Source organism: Lampetra planeri, chromosome 53 (genome assembly GCF_965212315.1).
Source record: "Lampetra planeri chromosome 53, kcLamPlan1.2.h2, whole genome shotgun sequence".
Classification (NCBI taxonomy): Eukaryota; Metazoa; Chordata; class Hyperoartia; order Petromyzontiformes; family Petromyzontidae; genus Lampetra; species Lampetra planeri.
The window spans coordinates 5064559-5082773 of record NC_136159.1 but is presented as its reverse complement, the minus strand read 5'-3'; the positions used below and the strand labels follow the sequence as shown (position 1 = coordinate 5082773).

The following is an 18215-nucleotide window of genomic DNA, read 5'->3' as shown; positions in this document are numbered from 1 at the left end:
CCATGACCAGCGGTTGTGGCCTTTGTCTCCCCAGTGCCGATGCTTACACCTTGTACCAGGCATTCATTTCGCAGCCAACTCGACCTAGGAGATTCCCAATATGAGTAGAATTACCCTATGCCACTGAAACATATACGTGCACACGCAAACATGCACACATGTGCTTTTATTTCTCCAGTGCTGATGTTTATAGGCTGTACGAGGAACTTTTTGAAGGCTGAGTCAATCTAAGTGAGACTCACGAAAGTTTGAGGCACCACTTGCTACGAATGTTATCCATGACTGCGAATAACACCCAGGTTGCAGGATTCGTAATGTAGTGTGTGAATCAACACACCACCGCACGCACAGCTTTAACAGACTGTTCAGGCAAGTGCTGTTAGCGAACACCTATTCAAATCAGCACAGCGCACGAGGGGGTGGGTGGCCAGCGCTAAGCCCAGCTGCCTTTGTCTCCCCATAGGTGATGTTTACACATCGCACCAGTAACTTATCAAAGGCCGAGTCAAACAAGGAGAGGCCCAGGACCGGTTCAGATAATCGTTCCTGGTATATTCCGTGAATCGGAATCGAACTCGGGTCACCGGATTTGTAGTACAGTACGCTAACCACTGCGCCACCGCTCCCCACCACACATACAAACACATGCTTCTGATCATTGCCTTCTGCTCACCAAAGGATGCGTCTTGCTCCGATTGTCGATGAGTTAAAATTGTTTACTTATAAAATGTTTAACTTCTGTCTCGTTTAATTTAGAAATTAATTTGTGACATGTTGCACTCTCCCGCATGCATGTTTTTCAGGATCTGCTTTTCTATTTGCTTTTGCAACAAATGACTCCCTTGTAAAAGAGATGGACTCTCACCTGGTTATAAATATCTTATATGTGACATAAGACACACATATTAACAAAAACAAACTTCAATAACAAGACAAGGGTTTCAAAGACGATAACGGTGCACATTATAGATCAGTTTAAACAAATTTAAGCTTGAAACACTTTTGATCGTTATTCTTAGAAATAGCTGTTATGGAGCAATTCCTAACGGGGATAAAATCCGAACCGGCGAGCCTCAGACACCAATCACTCGATTTTGAGAAGCAGCGCGCGTCGATCCCAGAAGAGTTTTTCTGACACCTTCGCGATTAAAAAAAGACGGAATTCGCTCTCGGGACCCTGCCCTCTGCTCCAAAGACAAAGATCACCGCCCCCCATCATTTAGCCTTCAAGAGACTGTTGGGGCTGGTGCTGTTAACGAGCACCTATGAAGGCCGGCAAGGCATCGGCCACACCTTGCGGTCAACGGCCATCTGGCCGCGCGGCTTTGCTAGCGCACGTGGTCGCTTCACGTGAGCGGTGACGACGATGACGGCGGCTACCAAGTGCGCCGGCGGTGCAACTGAACCGGGGCTACGGCGGCCCAGGCGGCTCAGGTGTCGCCCGGCTTGCTAAGAAGGAATTTGGAGAGGCGGGGAAGGATGGAAAAGTGTGATGTGTTTCCAGCCTCTTTACGAGACATCTGGCCAGCGCTGGAAGAGTAGGCGAAACATAGCATCTAGCGGCGCTCTTCGTAACTCCCTTTGAGTGGAGGCCTATTTGCCAGCAGTCACACGTGAGCAAGCAATTACAGGGCTGCAGGTCTACCCCCCGCTCCCCCACCAGGATCCAAAAGGGTTTTTGGTGGCAGGTAGGGGTCTATCACTTGCTCCCAACAAGTACGCGAAGCCAAGGAGCTATGCCCCCCCCCCCCTCTCCCCGCCATAGAATCATAATCTTTTTTTTATTCTTGAGAAATCCGATGAGCTATGAAGCTCTTTTCCACAAATGCCCCCCCGCGCCACGAGCAAACCTTCTTCTTGCGATTGCCGCTCTCGCGCTGCACGGCCTTCATGAGCTGCACCATGCGGTCCACGAACGTCTGCTGAGCGGCCAGCAGCGTACGCCGGGTGCGTGCGTCTTTCCCACCCTGTGGAACAACAACAACGACAGCACAGCGTTTTCGCCACCGCCAAGCGACATTCACAGCTGATCTTATTGGTTCTTTCAGTAAAGTCACGTAGAAGGGAAATGATAAAATAATAAAAATAAAATATAATAAAATAATTCTCACGACGTTTCGGCCACAACGCTGTCTTCTCGACAGACCTATGCTTCACCTGAGGACGGCTGCTTGCGTTGTGGCCGAAACGTCGTGATAATTATTTTATTATGTTTTATTTTTATTATTTCCATTCTACGTGACTTTACCGAAAGAACCAAGAAGATGAATCCCTGCAGTCACGAAAGCTTAAAATCGAAAAATTCACAGTTGACTTTTTTGGTTTATTTGTTGACGCTTTCCAACCTAGGCCGAGGGGCGCTTGTTGACGCTTTATGCATTAGCGCTGTCTGTCGGTCTGTACGTACGTATGTAGCGGCGGGGAGAAATGTAGCGTTCATAATGATCATCTAGCGTGAATGAAACTTTAGCGTAAAGTTGCATTCCTATTTGGGAATCCCCCGATTGAAGACTGGCCACATTGATCAAAGGGTTGTTGCATAAATTGTGGCGACACCTGCAAAAGCACTCGAATGGACTCTTTGCAAACAGGCATGTGTATCTTGCGCCATTAGCTACCTGCCGTGTTTGTCATTATTTCTAAGACAAACACATGTTGAAAAGCATTACACAATTAATGCGAAAGCAACATTTTCCTAGTATTAAAATATGCTTGAAATGTATCAATAGAACGTTTGGAATGTGCGGGCGCGATCGAAAGGTGAAAATAAACTGGACGGGAGAAAAAAATAGTCATAAGGAAGTGGCTAGAATGGGTTCAGGATGAGATAAGTTTCATTGGAACAACTCTGGATAGGATAAAATATTCGAGTTAGGCATATTATTATCATCATCAGAAGGACGGTCTTGTGCTGAAGGAAGCTCTAGATCAGTGTTTCTTCACTAATTTTCAGAGAGGGGTCACTTTCGCCAATAAGACATCGGTGTGAGGGCCACCAAACCACCCTGCAAGGAGTCTTGTCATATTTGTGTATTGTCGGGGGCCACACATCAGGTGCCACCAGTGCCCCCACGAGCCTTGCAGTGAAGAGCACTGCTCCAGAAGGAAGTTGGGGTGAAGCGCAAGAGGTAGAAAACGAGAAGGCGCTGGGGGTGGTACGCACAGGAAGATGCTAGAGGCACAATGTCGGAGAGTGTGGAGGGAACTGGAGAGCCATGAACCTGCCCTTCGGCATGGAAGAATGAATCGCAAAATACCAGGCCAAGCGAACCTGTGTCCAAAGTGCTGTATTAGAAATGTTAAAAGCTGAAGATTCAAATTCTGGTCAGGGGTTGGCTCAGCCCATCACTGCTCCAGGATTGATAAAATTGGTATCACATTGTGGGAAGGAAAATGTGGCCACACCCTATACAGAGAGATTGGCTTCTGTTACGGGAATAAGGAATTTCCATAAATACCGAAGCCTGCACACAAAAGGATCGCGAATCCTTACAAAGGTCTCTCTCCCTACAAGTGTGTACGTCTTCTGTCACGATTAAAATTCTGAATGCGAGGGTGGCTTTTATTAATCTGCAACTGTTTGTACTCTCTGACTATCTCCAAAAATGTTATACACTTATTTTCTTTTGTCGAAAAATGTGTTGTTACTTGAGCACCATTGTCCCTGTGTGACAGCGAAGTTAAACACTCCTACCCTATGCGGACCTCAATTTCAGATGAGCCAGCAAACACTCTGCAGGTTTTTTTTAAAGCCTGCATATAGTCTTAAATCGATGGCAAATGATTGCGCGTATCGATCACAAGCAAATGCAATTGATTGCAGGCGCATCAACACAAATTCTGGCAATTCTAAAAAGATCCTGACGGATTATAGTTGAACCCAGAGTAATGGGACACAATCAAAGTGAACATGTGCAGACAATCGCACAAAGCCTGATTTTCCCTATCTCCAATTACCTTTTACCTCAATTGCACCAAATGTTTTCGAAGTCAAATAATAACGTTTGGGAAATATTACAATTGTCGAAACGTCGTGAGAATTTTATTGTTTTATTTTTATTATTTTATTATTTCCCTTCTACGTGACTTTACTGAAAGAACCAAGAATATGAATCCCTGCAGTCACGAAAGCTTTCAATCGAAATTGAACATTACAATTGTTTGGAGAATTTCGATTTTTCTTCTTTCAGATAAAGCAATGGGCCAGTATTTTTTTGATCGAAAAATAAAATATAAACCACCGTGTCAGTGTAGCTGAAAATGTAGAGGATGCACCGTCTACATTGAACTGTCAATGGCAATAAAGCATTTTGCTCAATCTCCCACCGCAAGACATTCCGTGAAGGTGCAACATTTCCTTCGTATATTCATGTGCTCCCAGAACAAGATGGAATTTACTCAAGATAGAGTTTTTTATGGGTTAATGTAACTATGTCGTACACCCACCTTGACCCGACACAGCCAATGAGTAAGGTTTGTCTCGTGAACAAAATGTGCCAATGTTTGACTAATTAAAGAATTAAAGCACCACCGCTTGTGTGTGTGTTAAGAGAGCAAACCCAAAATATTTACAACCAAGTATGACGTTTCGCTGGTGATTACAGCCAAGGTCATCAGGCGTTCTACTAGAAGTGTTGAAATTTACGTAAGAACAGTGCAGAGGTTATGTTCGTTATTGTCAACCATGGCGGTATCGTGTTCGTCGGGACAGATTGTGAAACTTTATTTCACTCTTATTAGTTCTACCTTGAGTTTCGCGTGTGGAAAATCCAGAAATAGATTTCAGCAATTGCCCTTTTTATCTCCCAATTTCACTCCCGCTATTTAATATTTGAATATTTATACAAAATGTGCACTTACTGCACTAGAATGCAAATTCAAACAAGTGGATTTATGCTCGTCATTTTTACACGCTATTATTTAACTCACTGTTGTTGTTGTCGTCGTTGTTGTTGTCGTTTTCGTAACCTCATATCTTGTAACTAAATTTGTACCCACTTCCCAATGTGGTATCGACTGCAAACTTGGTATACTTATGTCATACTGATGGAAATACTATATTCTATCATAAAAAATTTATATATTTTAAACATTATTTTTTATGTTATGTTTCGGCTTGCGTCAAATTGTCCATACTCAACTGACGTTGGCTGTAAATCACCACGGTCCCTTAGGTTATGGCAAGCTTCGGAGCCACTTCCTGGAGTCGTGGAGTTCTGCCATTACTAGTACGGTACATTTCATTAAAGCGTGTTTTCAAAAACGTTTTTTTAAATGTTACGCTTTTTTTCTACAAAATATAGCCGGAGTGTCTCAAAACTCTTTTCAAGAGGGTCCTGCCAAGTTGTGCAAGCAGGGAGCGATGTTGCTATGTGCAGTCTCTGTAGGCGTGTGGGTGGGTTAAGTGCTGCCCCGCCCTATCACGTGGACCAGAAGTTACTTGAAAGTATCTCCTTAAAGGTTCACCAATATCCGTTTCCAAGAGCCATTCTCTAACAAGGGGGAAGGGTTGATGACGGGATTCTTCGTCTCGTGATGTGGTACCGAAGGCGCAAGCGGGAGGAGATTGGCGAAAGAAGCAAAAACAATTGTGAGACAGACAAAGAAAAGAGTGGCGGCCATTCCAACCCCCAAAATGGCTCTGACCTTCAGCAGGGCCTGGCTGAACCGGCGCATGACGCTGATGTACATGTCGTGCGTCTTCGGGTCTCTCTGTATTGTGTCCTGGTCCTCGCATTCCACAATCAGGTACCTGTGGGGCAGCCATGGTACATTATTAACCCACCGGGTTTGGGGGCAGCCACGTCGGTCAGAATCTTTATTTAGACTCCAGGAGGAGGAATCCGAGGAGCTATTAATGTATGTTTCAAAGATGTCCAGTAGGGGTGGGTCGGCAAGTTAGTCACGTGCAGAGGTCATCCAAGTCCAGGCTGGCACAACAAATCAATCCACCGGCTGGTTTGAGGAATATTATATTAATTGAACTGCTACCAAGAGCAAATCCAATGGGACCAATTGGTGAATTCAGAAGTTGTCGGGTGGCCCAGAGCTCACATCACGCCAGAGCACCGAGCCAGCACTACCGACATCCTGGATTCAAATCCAAGTTTGAGCCGCCTGTGATGAAATCGGGTCTCTCTCCCTGTGCAATCGTGGGAGACCCGCGATGGACCCATAAACTAGCTACACTTGAGAATAGGCTTTAACCACGGGTGGCTGACTGGAATTGAACCTGGGTTTTCTCAGTAGCTGTCGGCTCAAAGCTTCTGACTTGAAGACACCCGGCCACCACTACAAATGGAAATGTATTCCTCGCATGATTTGTTTCAATTGGACAACTTTAATTGAGGAAAAAACAAAACAAAAAGCAGGTTGAGGCCTCATCAATCAAACAATTAATCGCACCAGCTGGCTGCAGACATGTTTTATTGAATTTCTGCCGAGTGGAAATCCAATGGGGACAAACGAGTGACTTTATTTACGAAAAAAAACAAAATACATTCTGTGCAATATTTTTTAAACAATGCACAGCGTTGAAATAATTAAAGTCCTCTTTTCCACCACTCCCAGTTGTCTCATTAAAAAAAATCAATGTCCCAAAACAAATATACGTCGACCCCTCTAGAGGCTGTGTACAGGAACAGGTTATTTACACTGCGACTCGATTAACGAGCAGAAGCTCACAAGTACTGGAGGACTGCCAACAATCATCTCACTGGTACCCAGGAGCTCCAGTTAAGCCACTTCGCTTGGTGATAACCGCTTTAATTAACGGTCATTCTTATTCATTCCTTGAAAGAGCACTCGTGAACAGTCAACTTCTCCCAAACAGATGAGCCGCACACAAGTCACAAATGATTCTCTCTGCAGCGTCGAGTGAAAGGGATTTCAAGACGCCCGTTCTGCAGAGTTGACCATTGGCTGTGAATGTCCAGCCAGTGGCCCTCGCTGCAGAGGTCGACGAGCAGATGTGGCCACGTGTACCGCAGGTACTTACCAGTACAGGTAGTTGGCGAGCATGCCGTTTCTGCATGCCCGTGACACCAGAAAGGTGCAGAGATCACACTGGAAAAAAAAAAAAAATCTGTTCACAGTCAAAAAGTAAAAGTGTCATTGAGCAGTGCTCACTGCTGATGATAACCATGAGCCACAGATGCAAATGCTACATTTCTCTGGCCGGGAACGGTCAGTCCATAGTACAACCACATCACCAGCAGTAATGTCCACTAGCTGGCGCTCATGTTATGGACTGCAGAGGATTGGTCGAGAAAACTATGGCCAGGATTCGAATTCATCCATTCCATAATTGGGATCGTTACTGCTATATCAATGGCAGCCCAGAAATGATAATCACTGTGCGCCAATTATAACTGCGTGCCCGTTAATGTGAACGTGTTACAATATAACGTAACACTGTTTGCACGTTTACGGCTTGTCACAAAGGCAGCCCCTATTTTTAGTTCGTTATGTCACGGGGCGCACGCTTGCTAATGCATTTTAGACTACCGCTAAATCGTACATGGATTTTACAGCAAAAACTCCCTTGTAAAGTCCATCTCCGACTGAGTGTTCACGACTTCTCCCTTGTGCCGAGCGAAGGCGCCCGGCGCGAAAGCCCTGTGTACGCGGAGGAATCCTTTATCAGCAAAATTTCAGCAGGCAAGGCGGTACTTTGCGACGATAAGCTTAGGAAACAAGCCGAGAGCGAGGGTAAGCAAGCTCCTTCTGGTTCACCTCCGTTACCCTAAAACAGCCGAGAAAATTGCGCTTTTCTTTTTTCCTTCGTAAAAATCTCCGAGCGTAAAATTGCTAAATTACAGCGGTGTTCAACATGGCTAACACAGCCGGGGCACACCTCCAGGTTTTCACTGTCAGGCGCGTCTTTGCTTTTCGTCGATGACAGCGAAGAGCCGGAAGGCGGCTGGCCCGCAGCGGGCTGTGAACTGCGAGCCACACGCAGAGCGAAGACGACGTCAGCGCGGGGGAAGAAGCGAGAAAACACAAGTGTCGATTTAAAGCTTTCGTGACTGCAGGGATTCATCTTCTCGGTTCTTTCGGTAAAGTCACGTAGAAGGGAAATAATACAATAATAAAAATAAAACATAATAAAATAATTCTCACGACGTTTCGGCCACAACGCAAGCAGCCGTCCTCAGGTGAAGAACAGGTCTGTCGGAAAGACAGCGTCTGAATGAGCACCACCAAGCTTGGCAGCGTATATTTAGGCTGGGTTAGAGGAGGAAGGGCACCTTGACAAAGGAATATACGCTGCCAAGCTTGGTGGTGTTCATTCAGACGCTGTCTCCCCGACAAACCTGGTCTTCACCTGAGGACGGCTGCTTGCGTTGTGGCCAAAACGTCGTGAGAGTTATTTTATTATTTTTATTTTTATCATTTTATTATTTCCCTTCTACGTGACTTTACCGAAAGAACCAAGAAGAAAAAAACATAAGTGCTTTAATTTGAACCAACACTGCCGGTGTGTCACTACGGTTTGATGAGAGAAAGGACACTGTTGACTTGACAATATGAAAGAGTGAAACCCACCCACCCACCCCCCTCAATGTAAACATGATAACATTTCAGATGCAATTGACTTGATTAAAGGAAAGGGGCTTTTGCTCTTTGATTTAACGCCTCAATATAAACATAATTAGAAATGCTTTTTTCTTCTCCAAACCAATGAAAGTGGGTCAACGCTCAGCTGGGTGCATCCAGAGATTTAATTTGGTTCTGCGTGCATAACTAGGTAAAGGTGCAGTCCTGCAATTGCTTGCTTACATTGCTGTGACAGAGGGCTTCCACTAGGGGAGCCCCTCTACATCAAAATTACAATATCCAGCTGTAAATACAATGTCCACCAAATCAAATAAGCCTCTTCCACTGATTAAAAGGATCAGCCCTGCATTGTATTCTTGCTCACACCACTGCTGGTCGAAGGGCCTCCAAGAGAGCAGACTCTTAAGAGTGTATGTGGCCTACTCTTCCACGTGGACCAGGTGCGGTTGGAAACGGTGGCCGTACCCACGCACCACTGCCCCAACACACACGACCTGCTGATCGACTTGCCCTGGCGAACCCATTTACACCACCGGCTGTACAGAGGCGGAGGGCTTTGAGAAACTCGCCCCCCACCCCCCCCCCCCCATCGTTTCAAGTGCCACACCAGGAGATGGAATCGAACCCGCCCACCTCCAGATTGCAAGTTCAGCTGTGCTGCTAACCACTACACCGCGGCCCGTGTACAATGCCTTAAAAATTATGACAATCACGACGAGGCGAACGTCTCTGTCGCTCGATGCGTTAAATATTGCAACATTGAAAAAAATAAAACGCACATACACACAATTTGGTATTTAATGATTTATCAGAAAAATGTTGAGCCCTGCCGTGGAATCATCTCTGAAACGTTAAATAATGCACGTGTTCATTTACACCGCACTAAAGCATCGCAACAATGACTGTCTCGGCTGTTGCAATTATCTGGAGAGAGCGCTCTTAAGTGGGAGCGCGATTTATTGCTCAAATATCCATTCTAAATTAAAGCGGCGTTGAGAACTACTTAGGCATCGGCGCTTTAGGTTACACCAGCAGTTATTTACAAGCCTTTTGGAATAAACAGCATGCGGCACTTACAAGCTTACCGTTAGCCGGTGACAGTATGATGTGTGCGTGTGCCCACGGCAGTTCTTTAACACGCGCTACAAATCACAATGACGCTGATCTCCAAACTCCAAGGAAGGCTCACGTAACAAAAGTGTATATTTTTTATTCCTATAATCGTTGAAAATTCCCTTAATCGCGTCGATGCGTCGCAATGTACTAGATTTTAACGGTTACATCATTTAATATTGGCTTCTTACATTATGAAATCATGAATTTGGTCAATATGGGCACAGCAAGCGATCCACGAGGCAACGGCGCGTACATTCTTGAAAAAGTGCGAGAGTTCAAAACCAAAAATATCGCCCGGTATGGCTTGAGCCCGATTTGTAATGGCCGTGTAAGCACAGAAATACGAGAGGGTGCTGGGCTCACCCGTCCGGCTCCGTTTCCTTGGCTGGAGGGGCCAGGGTGCTTTCGGACATCACCATCTGCCCGGTCTCCTTCTTGCTGGGCTCCAAGCCGGCCTTTATCTCCTCAAAGTTCTCGTATTTGAGGGCCTGCACGAGCTGCAGGAGGTACATCAGCAGGTCCTGCACACGCAGCCACAACAAGCGTACGGTCAGCTGGGCACGTTGCGTTCCGGCGGTGTAGTCTCTCTGTGGGCGCCATCATCATCACGGTGGCTAGGAGATGTTCACGACCTCGCCTGGTATGCAGGATGTCGTGGGTTCGATCCTGACCTTGACTATGCCTGTATATTTGGAGTTTGCATGTTCTTCCCGTGGTCACGTGGATTGTTTTCTCCGGGCCCTCCGGTTTTTGGCTGCTAATAAATTCCCACGTGATAAGCCACTTCGTTGAGCTATAATTTGTGGCCAGATCGCTTCTGAAGAAGAGCTACATAGCTCAGTGGGCCTTACTTGGTGAAATAAAAGTTTAGTTTTTTATCGAACTCACAATATATTTGAAGCAGCATCTGATTTAGACGACAGGAATCCGATGAGCCATGCACCTCTTTTTACAGATGGTCAGTAGGGGCGGGTCAGCAAACAATACAAGAAAACCCCAATAGGAGTGCAAAATAGAGAAAATAGTAAGCAAGTCAATAAATGTAAATAAACAATAAATACATTTGAGAATAGGTTTTCCCCATTTTTCTGGCAACAAAACAGGTGTTAAGATGTTAATACACCAAGCTGAAAACCTTTTACAAGGAATCATGCCTGCATTAACCACAATACTTGTGGTCAGAATGCAAACTAAAAAATACTCTGATAAGATATGCATTGTCTTTGAAACTGATTGGACCACACCAGAGACAGCTTTCTTTTGAGCCTAGTCTCAAAACGGTGTTAGACCAGAAGACGCCAAAAGGCGCAGAGTGTCTGAACTTGTTCTGCAGTTCTGCTGCTGTATCTTTCTACCTGATGACGAATGCTTGTGTAATAATTCTCCGGAGACGGATTCGGAATCGGTCTTCTTTATTTTCACTTCATGGTACACTTGTTCCCACACGCTCCGTTGCTGGCAGACAACGGAGAGCGGCAGACTCCCACAACTCCCACCGCGCACGTGGCACCCGGAGCCCCGTTCGCGCGTGGCTCTCACCCCGTTCAGTTCCCCGTCTCCTCTCGATCATCCCTCTCTCCTCCCTCTTAATCCCTTCGTCACGTGGTCCCCCCAGCCAATCCTCCATGGGCAATCTCGACCGTTCTCGATGGTTCCCTGTCACTCCCGGGACCACGCCTCTTATCCGGATCCCCATTAGCTGGGGCCCCAATGGCTGGGCCAATCACCCCTGATGACATGCCGTGATCACGCCGGCCCCACGCTCCCTATCTCGACCCTTATTGGCTACAAGCAGGACCGGCAAGCCAATCCCCCACGTGAACCCACTATAGCTGTTATTACACTTGTATTGCGATCGAAACGTCGTGATTTATTATTTTTTCTACCTACGTGACTTTACCGAAAGAACCAAAGACTATGGATTCCTGCAGTCACGAAAACTTCAAATCAACATTGACCTTTAATTCTCCGAAGCAAACCTAACGAGTTTGCAGCGGTCGGCAACCTGCGTCATAGACCTGGTGACCCGAGTTCAATTCCTGGCCACAGCTAACAACACATCAGCGGTGAGCGATATCTGGACTAGTTCTGGGCAAACGCTTCACTGGCCTGCAACCGGCCAGCGTGGTAACAAACATTCCCCCGTGACCGAGAGGCGTAGGGAGGCCCTCATCCAGCAGTAGATTAAGCTGTAAAAAGTAGGCATGTCACACCCCCCCCCCCCATCACAATTCGATGCGTTGACATGATTCAAGAAGTGAAGTTTTTTTAATTTCATTTGTACGGTATCTTGTTTGCATCTGCCTTGTTCTCTTTCATTTCCGCCGTCTCAATACCCTAAAGGAAATATCTCAGGTACAATGTGCACGCTTCTCGCGTAGAATTGGACGAGGTCGCAATGAATAAAACTCAACGCTTTGTACAAGCAAGCTCAACATAAGCGTTGCGAGCAAGGAGATTGCCAGGACACAGCAAGCCAACATCACATGGAGCCCTTTCCAAATTTACCATCTGTCTGTTTGGTGGAGGTTATTTTTTTCTTAGTTTGAATCCTGCCTTTAATAAGGGATAATTGTGTGAGCTCCGTTCGCTCATTTGCGCACTTTAATTAAACAATGTTCCTTCACTTCGATAATTTGGAATCTTGTGTAGATAAATTCGTATTTAATCACTCTATTGCATTTGTTAACACTGAATACTGTGTGTAGAGGTGTGCATTAGTAATACGTTGGTACTCATTTTAACAACCCACCATTTAGCTATTTTACTGAGCATTTATGGAAACAATTGAATAGGTTAATCTAACAATAAAGAAGTTCTTATGCAAGTATTTGTAAACCTTCGATTTAAAGCTTTCATGACTGCAGGGATTCATCTTCTTTGTTCTTTCGGTAAAGTCACGTAGAAGGGAAATAATAAAATAATAAAAATAAAACATAATAAAATAATTCTCACGACGTTTCGGCCACAACGCAAGCAGCCGTCCTCAGGTGAAGAACAGGTCTGTCGGGAAGACAGATAATTATTTTATTATGTTAAATTTTTATTATTTTATTATTTCACTTCTACGTGACTTTACCGAAAGAACCAAGAAGATATTTGTAAACTATGCATCAATAAAAATATTGTTACTATACATTTATTAATCCAGTATTCAGGATTTATATTGATGACATTGTGTTGTGCACACACTTATTAATTATTTATTCGTGAGTGCAACATGCAAAGGAAGGGTTGTAGGTTTGACGCGGCAGGGAGCGCACGGAGTTTGTAGGCCACCAACCCGAGTTCGATTCTCAGCTATGGTCAACAGGGGTGGCGAGTGGAATCTGAAACGCTCCTGGCCTCCCTTCCACCAACCCACATTGACCAGTGTGGTGAAATATGGTCAAACAACCACCATGTATGGAGTTCCTTAGCCAGAGACTATAATTGGGCAACGATACTGCATCATTACGCGTACATATGTCTGTGAAAAAAATGAAAATGGGGGTGAAATACATTTCTTTGAATTCATCAGAGAAATTTTTTTTTCCGGTGAATCTCTCAACTTGTGACTCCCCAACACCCAGAGCAAATCCACTCAATGTGGGCAGTCATACCGAGAGGCAGCTGTAGGGATGTCGCGAGAATTCAAAAAATGTGTCGGTGGAGATGGGAATGCGCGTTTAATTTACTCCATGCTGCGTCGTTTGAAATTCAGGCATGTCCTCGCGATCCCAACTTTCCCCCCCCTCGCGCCCCCGCCCCGAAGCAAAAAAAAGGAGTTTCAGCAGATGTGGAAAACTGTTGAAATCTTTTCAAATATTTTGAACATTCCTACTCGCTGTCCAGTCAAAACCGATCTCGATCTATGCACGGAGCTCCTTCGTGACTTGCGCCGCCGAAGATTAAAAAAAAACTATTTTTCTTCCACTCGCTTTCTTCTGAGCAATGAAAACCACAGTCGGAACAGTCAACAGCGGTGGCCAGACGGACAGAAAGCCTCGGTTACTCAACGCAAGTGCGTTTTAAAACGTTCCGCGTTTTGCTTTGTCGAAAAAGGGGGGGCGGGGTGGGTGGGTGGGGAGGAAATAGCGCAGTGCACATCAGGCAGGTGCGGTCGTCATAGGTGGCGCGAGGCACGAACAAATTAAACAAAATCTCAGGGATCCAAACAGCTCAGAAGGTCCCAGATTAGTGGAAAAAACAAGCGAATAACCGAATATCAGCCCGAATTCAGATCCTCGTGAATATAACATACAAATCCAATTAATCTCTCGTATCCTGTCTGCATCTGTTTTTTAAATCTTGCTCTTCATATTTTTTGTCATTCTCGTTTCATGACATAACTCACCAAGCTCAAATAGAACATCTAATTGTTGCTCGCTATCAGCCATTTGAAAAGTCTGCACTACATAACCCTCTCATCTGCCTATCTCTTCTCTCATCTCAATACATCTCTATATCGCTTACGTCACATCTCTGCCTCATCTGTATCTCTCGCCTCTCATCTCAATACATCTCTATCACTATTCTAAATCTCGATTTAAAGCTTTCGCGACTGCAGGGATTCATATTCTTGGTTCTTTCCAAGACGTTTCGATTGCAACACAAGCAATCATCATCAGGTGCGAAAACCACAGCAACTTTCTTGCTTGCTGTGGTTTTTTCTTGCTTACTGTGGTTTTCACACCGGATGATGATTGCCTGTGTTGCAATCGAAACGTCGTGAGTATTTTATTGTTTTATTTGTATTATTTTATTATTTCCATTCTACACGACTTTACTGAAAGAACCAATAATATTTTAAATCTCTTATGTCATCCCAATAGAAGTTTCTAAGTTGAAAAGAGAGCTGCCCCCCCTCCCCCCAACGATAAATGAAAACAAACCTCCTACTTAGGGGGCCCCCTTCTATGAACCGGGCACTACCAGCGGCCATCGCGAATGGAAGGGCGGTGCACAAAGCCCTTCCGTCAGGGGGGCCACGTGCGGAGGCACGGTGAGCCACGCGGTCGGTACGGAGCCGCCCCCCCCATGCTTGCCTCGTGGAACCAAACCCCCCCCCCCCCCCACACACAACTGGGCTATAATAAACAGTAGACACTTTAAAAAGCTCAGACGCCTGCGCATATGGAAACAACTGCCCAGGCCAAGGTGCCTCAAGGTGTTTGTGCAGGTTACTTGCTCAGCAGTCCTGTAATGATTCACAAACTCTCACCCTCCCACAACCTTCCCCCCCCAACATCCACAACCCATCGCCTCACAATTCCAGAGTGCCAAGATCGGGGGAAGGGGGGGGTCATGATACGATTCTTCCATTTTTTGTTTTCTCCATTACGGTGACTTTAGCGCCTCTGGTGGCTGCGTGGGAGACGGGGGGGGGGTGCCGTCACGCGAACCGATTGCCAATTGCGCGCAACGTACTGTACGAGGAGCAGTGGCGCGGTAACGACAAACTCAACACCTTGGTCAATAACACCGTGTGTGGCCTTACAGGGCAACATAAAATATAAATATATATGTACGTAATAGGCAACGTGTCGGGCCAATGGCCCTTCTTCACAGCACATGAAAGAATAAGGGCCCAAAGTATCGCCTAGTGTACAGTAGTTTATAACACGTAGGCTTTCGCGACCAATCCTATCCATAATAGAAGTTTTTTGGGTGAGCTCGCGTAAATATGAATGTGTCGTGAAACCTGCCACCACCCGACAGCCAATCAGTAAAGGTTTTTCACCCGAGCATGTTTAAGTGACAAACCGTACGAATTGGCCGTGTCGGGTGGTGGCGGGTTTAGCGGCACATTTATATTCAATGCGATCTAACCAAAGAAAATCTCTATTATTGAAATTATACCGTAGTTAGCGCTCCACGACTATGAACCCGGCGAGTCGAATTTGGTTCCGGGCAACGAGCGACACTGGCGTCGAGTGACCTCTGAACTGGCGCGCAAGCCCTCGTGCGTCAGGCGGCGTTCCCTCTTTCCCCCCCGGCATTCCCTCATCAAAATCAGAATATTCATTCATACTGGAGGAATCCGATGAGCTATGAAGCTCTTTTTCACAGATGTCCAGTAAGGGGGCACTGGGTCAGAACGTTACAACAACAACGCAAAAACACGATCGGAATGAAAAGTATAGGAAAGGCAAGCAAAATCACTAAAAATAGACAAATACAGCTAAACAATTTTTGTCTCTCTAGGTAAAGCCCACTCAGCTACTTCAGAAGTGACCTGGCCACAAATGATAGCTCATGGGTTAGCAACCAAAACAACAAGAAGAGCCATATTTGTTTAAATTCGGTAAAAAAAACCCCCAAAATTATTTAACAGGTGCAATGCACGTTAACACGAGATGGTGGTCCTCCATAAACAACGCGTCACGAAGCAGTCTTGAATGAGCCGCACGCCGCAAGCTGCCGACCCCCGTGACAGCTCGACGGAGCGGCCTATCACGTGGAGATTTATAGCAGCCCCTCACCCCACCCCTGCAACCCCCCCCTCCCCCCCCCCCGTCGTCATCATCGTCAACTCTCCGCGGCACCAAGCCGGGCACGGCGGGCGACACACGGACGGTGGGGTCACCTCGTCGTCGGCCTGCTGCAGGCGGGTGACGGAGTAGCGGCGCACGGTGGGATTGGTGAACTGCGGCGAGAGCAGCTCCAGCGAATCCTCCACATCCATTGGCTTCCAGCGCCCGAGCAACTCCAGCGCCTGCTTGGCTTCCTGCGCCAGGGACCAGTTGACGCACTTGAGGAACTTGGTCAACGCCTGTTGGCGGGAGGAGGGGGCGGGGGGGCAAAGGGATGCAGTCACGAGCGCCGTCACAGCGATATCGCTGCTCTTTACCGATCCGCTGCTGGATGAGATTCTCCCAAAGCTGTGGACGTCATGTATGTACGTATGTTGAACTTCTTTCGCACCCGTACGTTGCCAACTGTGCTAATCGGATGTGCGGGGAGAGGGACAAACTAAAAGGCAAAAAGCAGTTCTAAAACTCAAAAAAATTCGTTTCAAGCTACAGTAGAACCTCGGAGATCGAACACACCAGAACTCGAACAAATCGGTTTGAACGATATTTCCGAACACTTTTTGCCCCAGAAACCAAACGAAATTCGGAGATCGAACGGGCAATCGCGTATTGAAAGAACCTGTATGGCTGAGACGCGTATGGCCAGCGTGCATGAGGCATGCCCAGACAAAGGGGACTCCCCTTCCAAACAATAACACCACCACCTCCTCCTCCTCACCACCTTCCAATCAAGCAATCAACTCTCCTTACTACAGGTAAAGTGAAGTTCAATGTTAATTTATTCCATTTATTCCAGACATTTATTCTATTTATTTATTGTTTCTTGTTTTTTTGTATGATTTTATGCATGTAATTACTGTAAACTTCGTGTAAAAATGCTTTATAATGAGAGATGTCTTGTGTCTGAAACCAATTAATGTCTATTACATTAATTCTTATGGGGAAAATTAATTCGGTGTTCGAACAAATCGGTGTTCGAATGGCCTTCTGGAATGAATTAAGTTCGATCTCCGGGGTACCACTGTATATTGAAAAGTGAGCAGCTCCAGTGGCTTCAAAACATCGGAAGGATGAGTGTTAACAGACGGCCACAAAAGGGTTTTTGGCTCATACTTCAGGTTGGAGCTCAGGGCCGGTTCAGATATTACTTTCTCACCAATGTTAGCCATGGCCGGGAATCGAACTCAGGCTGTCGGGTTCACAAAGCAGCGGTAGCTTACCCCACCGCAACGCCGCTCCACCTGTAAACTTTGCTGACCCGCCCATACTGGACATTTGTGAAAAAGAGCTTCATAGCTTATCGGATTCGTACAGTCTAAATAAAGATTCTGATTCTGAACTTGTTTGTTAATAAGTGTTCATAATGATGAACACTGCATTAAAAGTAAATGCAGTAGGGCTTAATAATGTACTCTTAGGTATTTTCAGTAAAGTTACATAGGGGGGAAATAAATAAATTATATTGATAATAGAAATAAAATAATGAATCACGACGTTTCGGAGGCAACACAAGCTTCCTTCATCAGGTGTAAAAAGGCACAGCAAAATAACGAATCTACAGTTATAACTAATCTACAGTTATTTTGCCGTGCCTTTTTACACCTGATGAAGGAAGCTTGTGTTGCCTCCGAAACGTCGTGATTCATTATTTGATTTCTATGATTATAAATATTTATTTATTTATTTTTACCTACGTGGCTTTACCAAAAAAACCTAAGAGTATGAATCCTTGCAGTCACGAAAGCTTCAAATCTAGCTTAATAATGTGGCTATGAATGTCCCTTCTATGACAATCATAACACTGTGGAATGTCCCGTGTTATGTAACAAAGCAAATAACTTTGGTGGCGTGGTAGCAATGGATTCTGTTTCTGGCCATTCCTTGTCATTTTGCTCAAACCCCCCATGACCACTAAAATGTTATGAAGCTTTTTCCACTTCAGAGTGACTTGCTGTGCACGAAACTTGGCACAAGGCACGACGGTGACAACATGAACCATTTAAAATTATTATTAGTGATGGTTGT

The 18215-nt window shown here is 45.6% G+C and overlaps 1 protein-coding gene across 1 annotated transcript in view; it reads right to left on the bottom strand.

The window, feature by feature from the left end:
• PIK3C3 (phosphatidylinositol 3-kinase catalytic subunit type 3) overlaps window positions 1–18215 on the bottom strand; it is a 61650-nt gene that overhangs the window by 9091 nt on the left and 34344 nt on the right. The window contains exons 10-15 of the mRNA XM_078617343.1: window positions 16244–16429; window positions 10039–10196; window positions 7856–7943; window positions 6998–7065; window positions 5647–5752; window positions 1851–1967 (exon numbers count right to left, since the gene is read on the bottom strand). Coding sequence (XP_078473469.1) covers window positions 1851–1967; window positions 5647–5752; window positions 6998–7065; window positions 7856–7943; window positions 10039–10196; window positions 16244–16429 — 723 coding nt within the window. The remainder of the gene's footprint in view (window positions 1–1850; window positions 1968–5646; window positions 5753–6997; window positions 7066–7855; window positions 7944–10038; window positions 10197–16243; window positions 16430–18215) is intronic.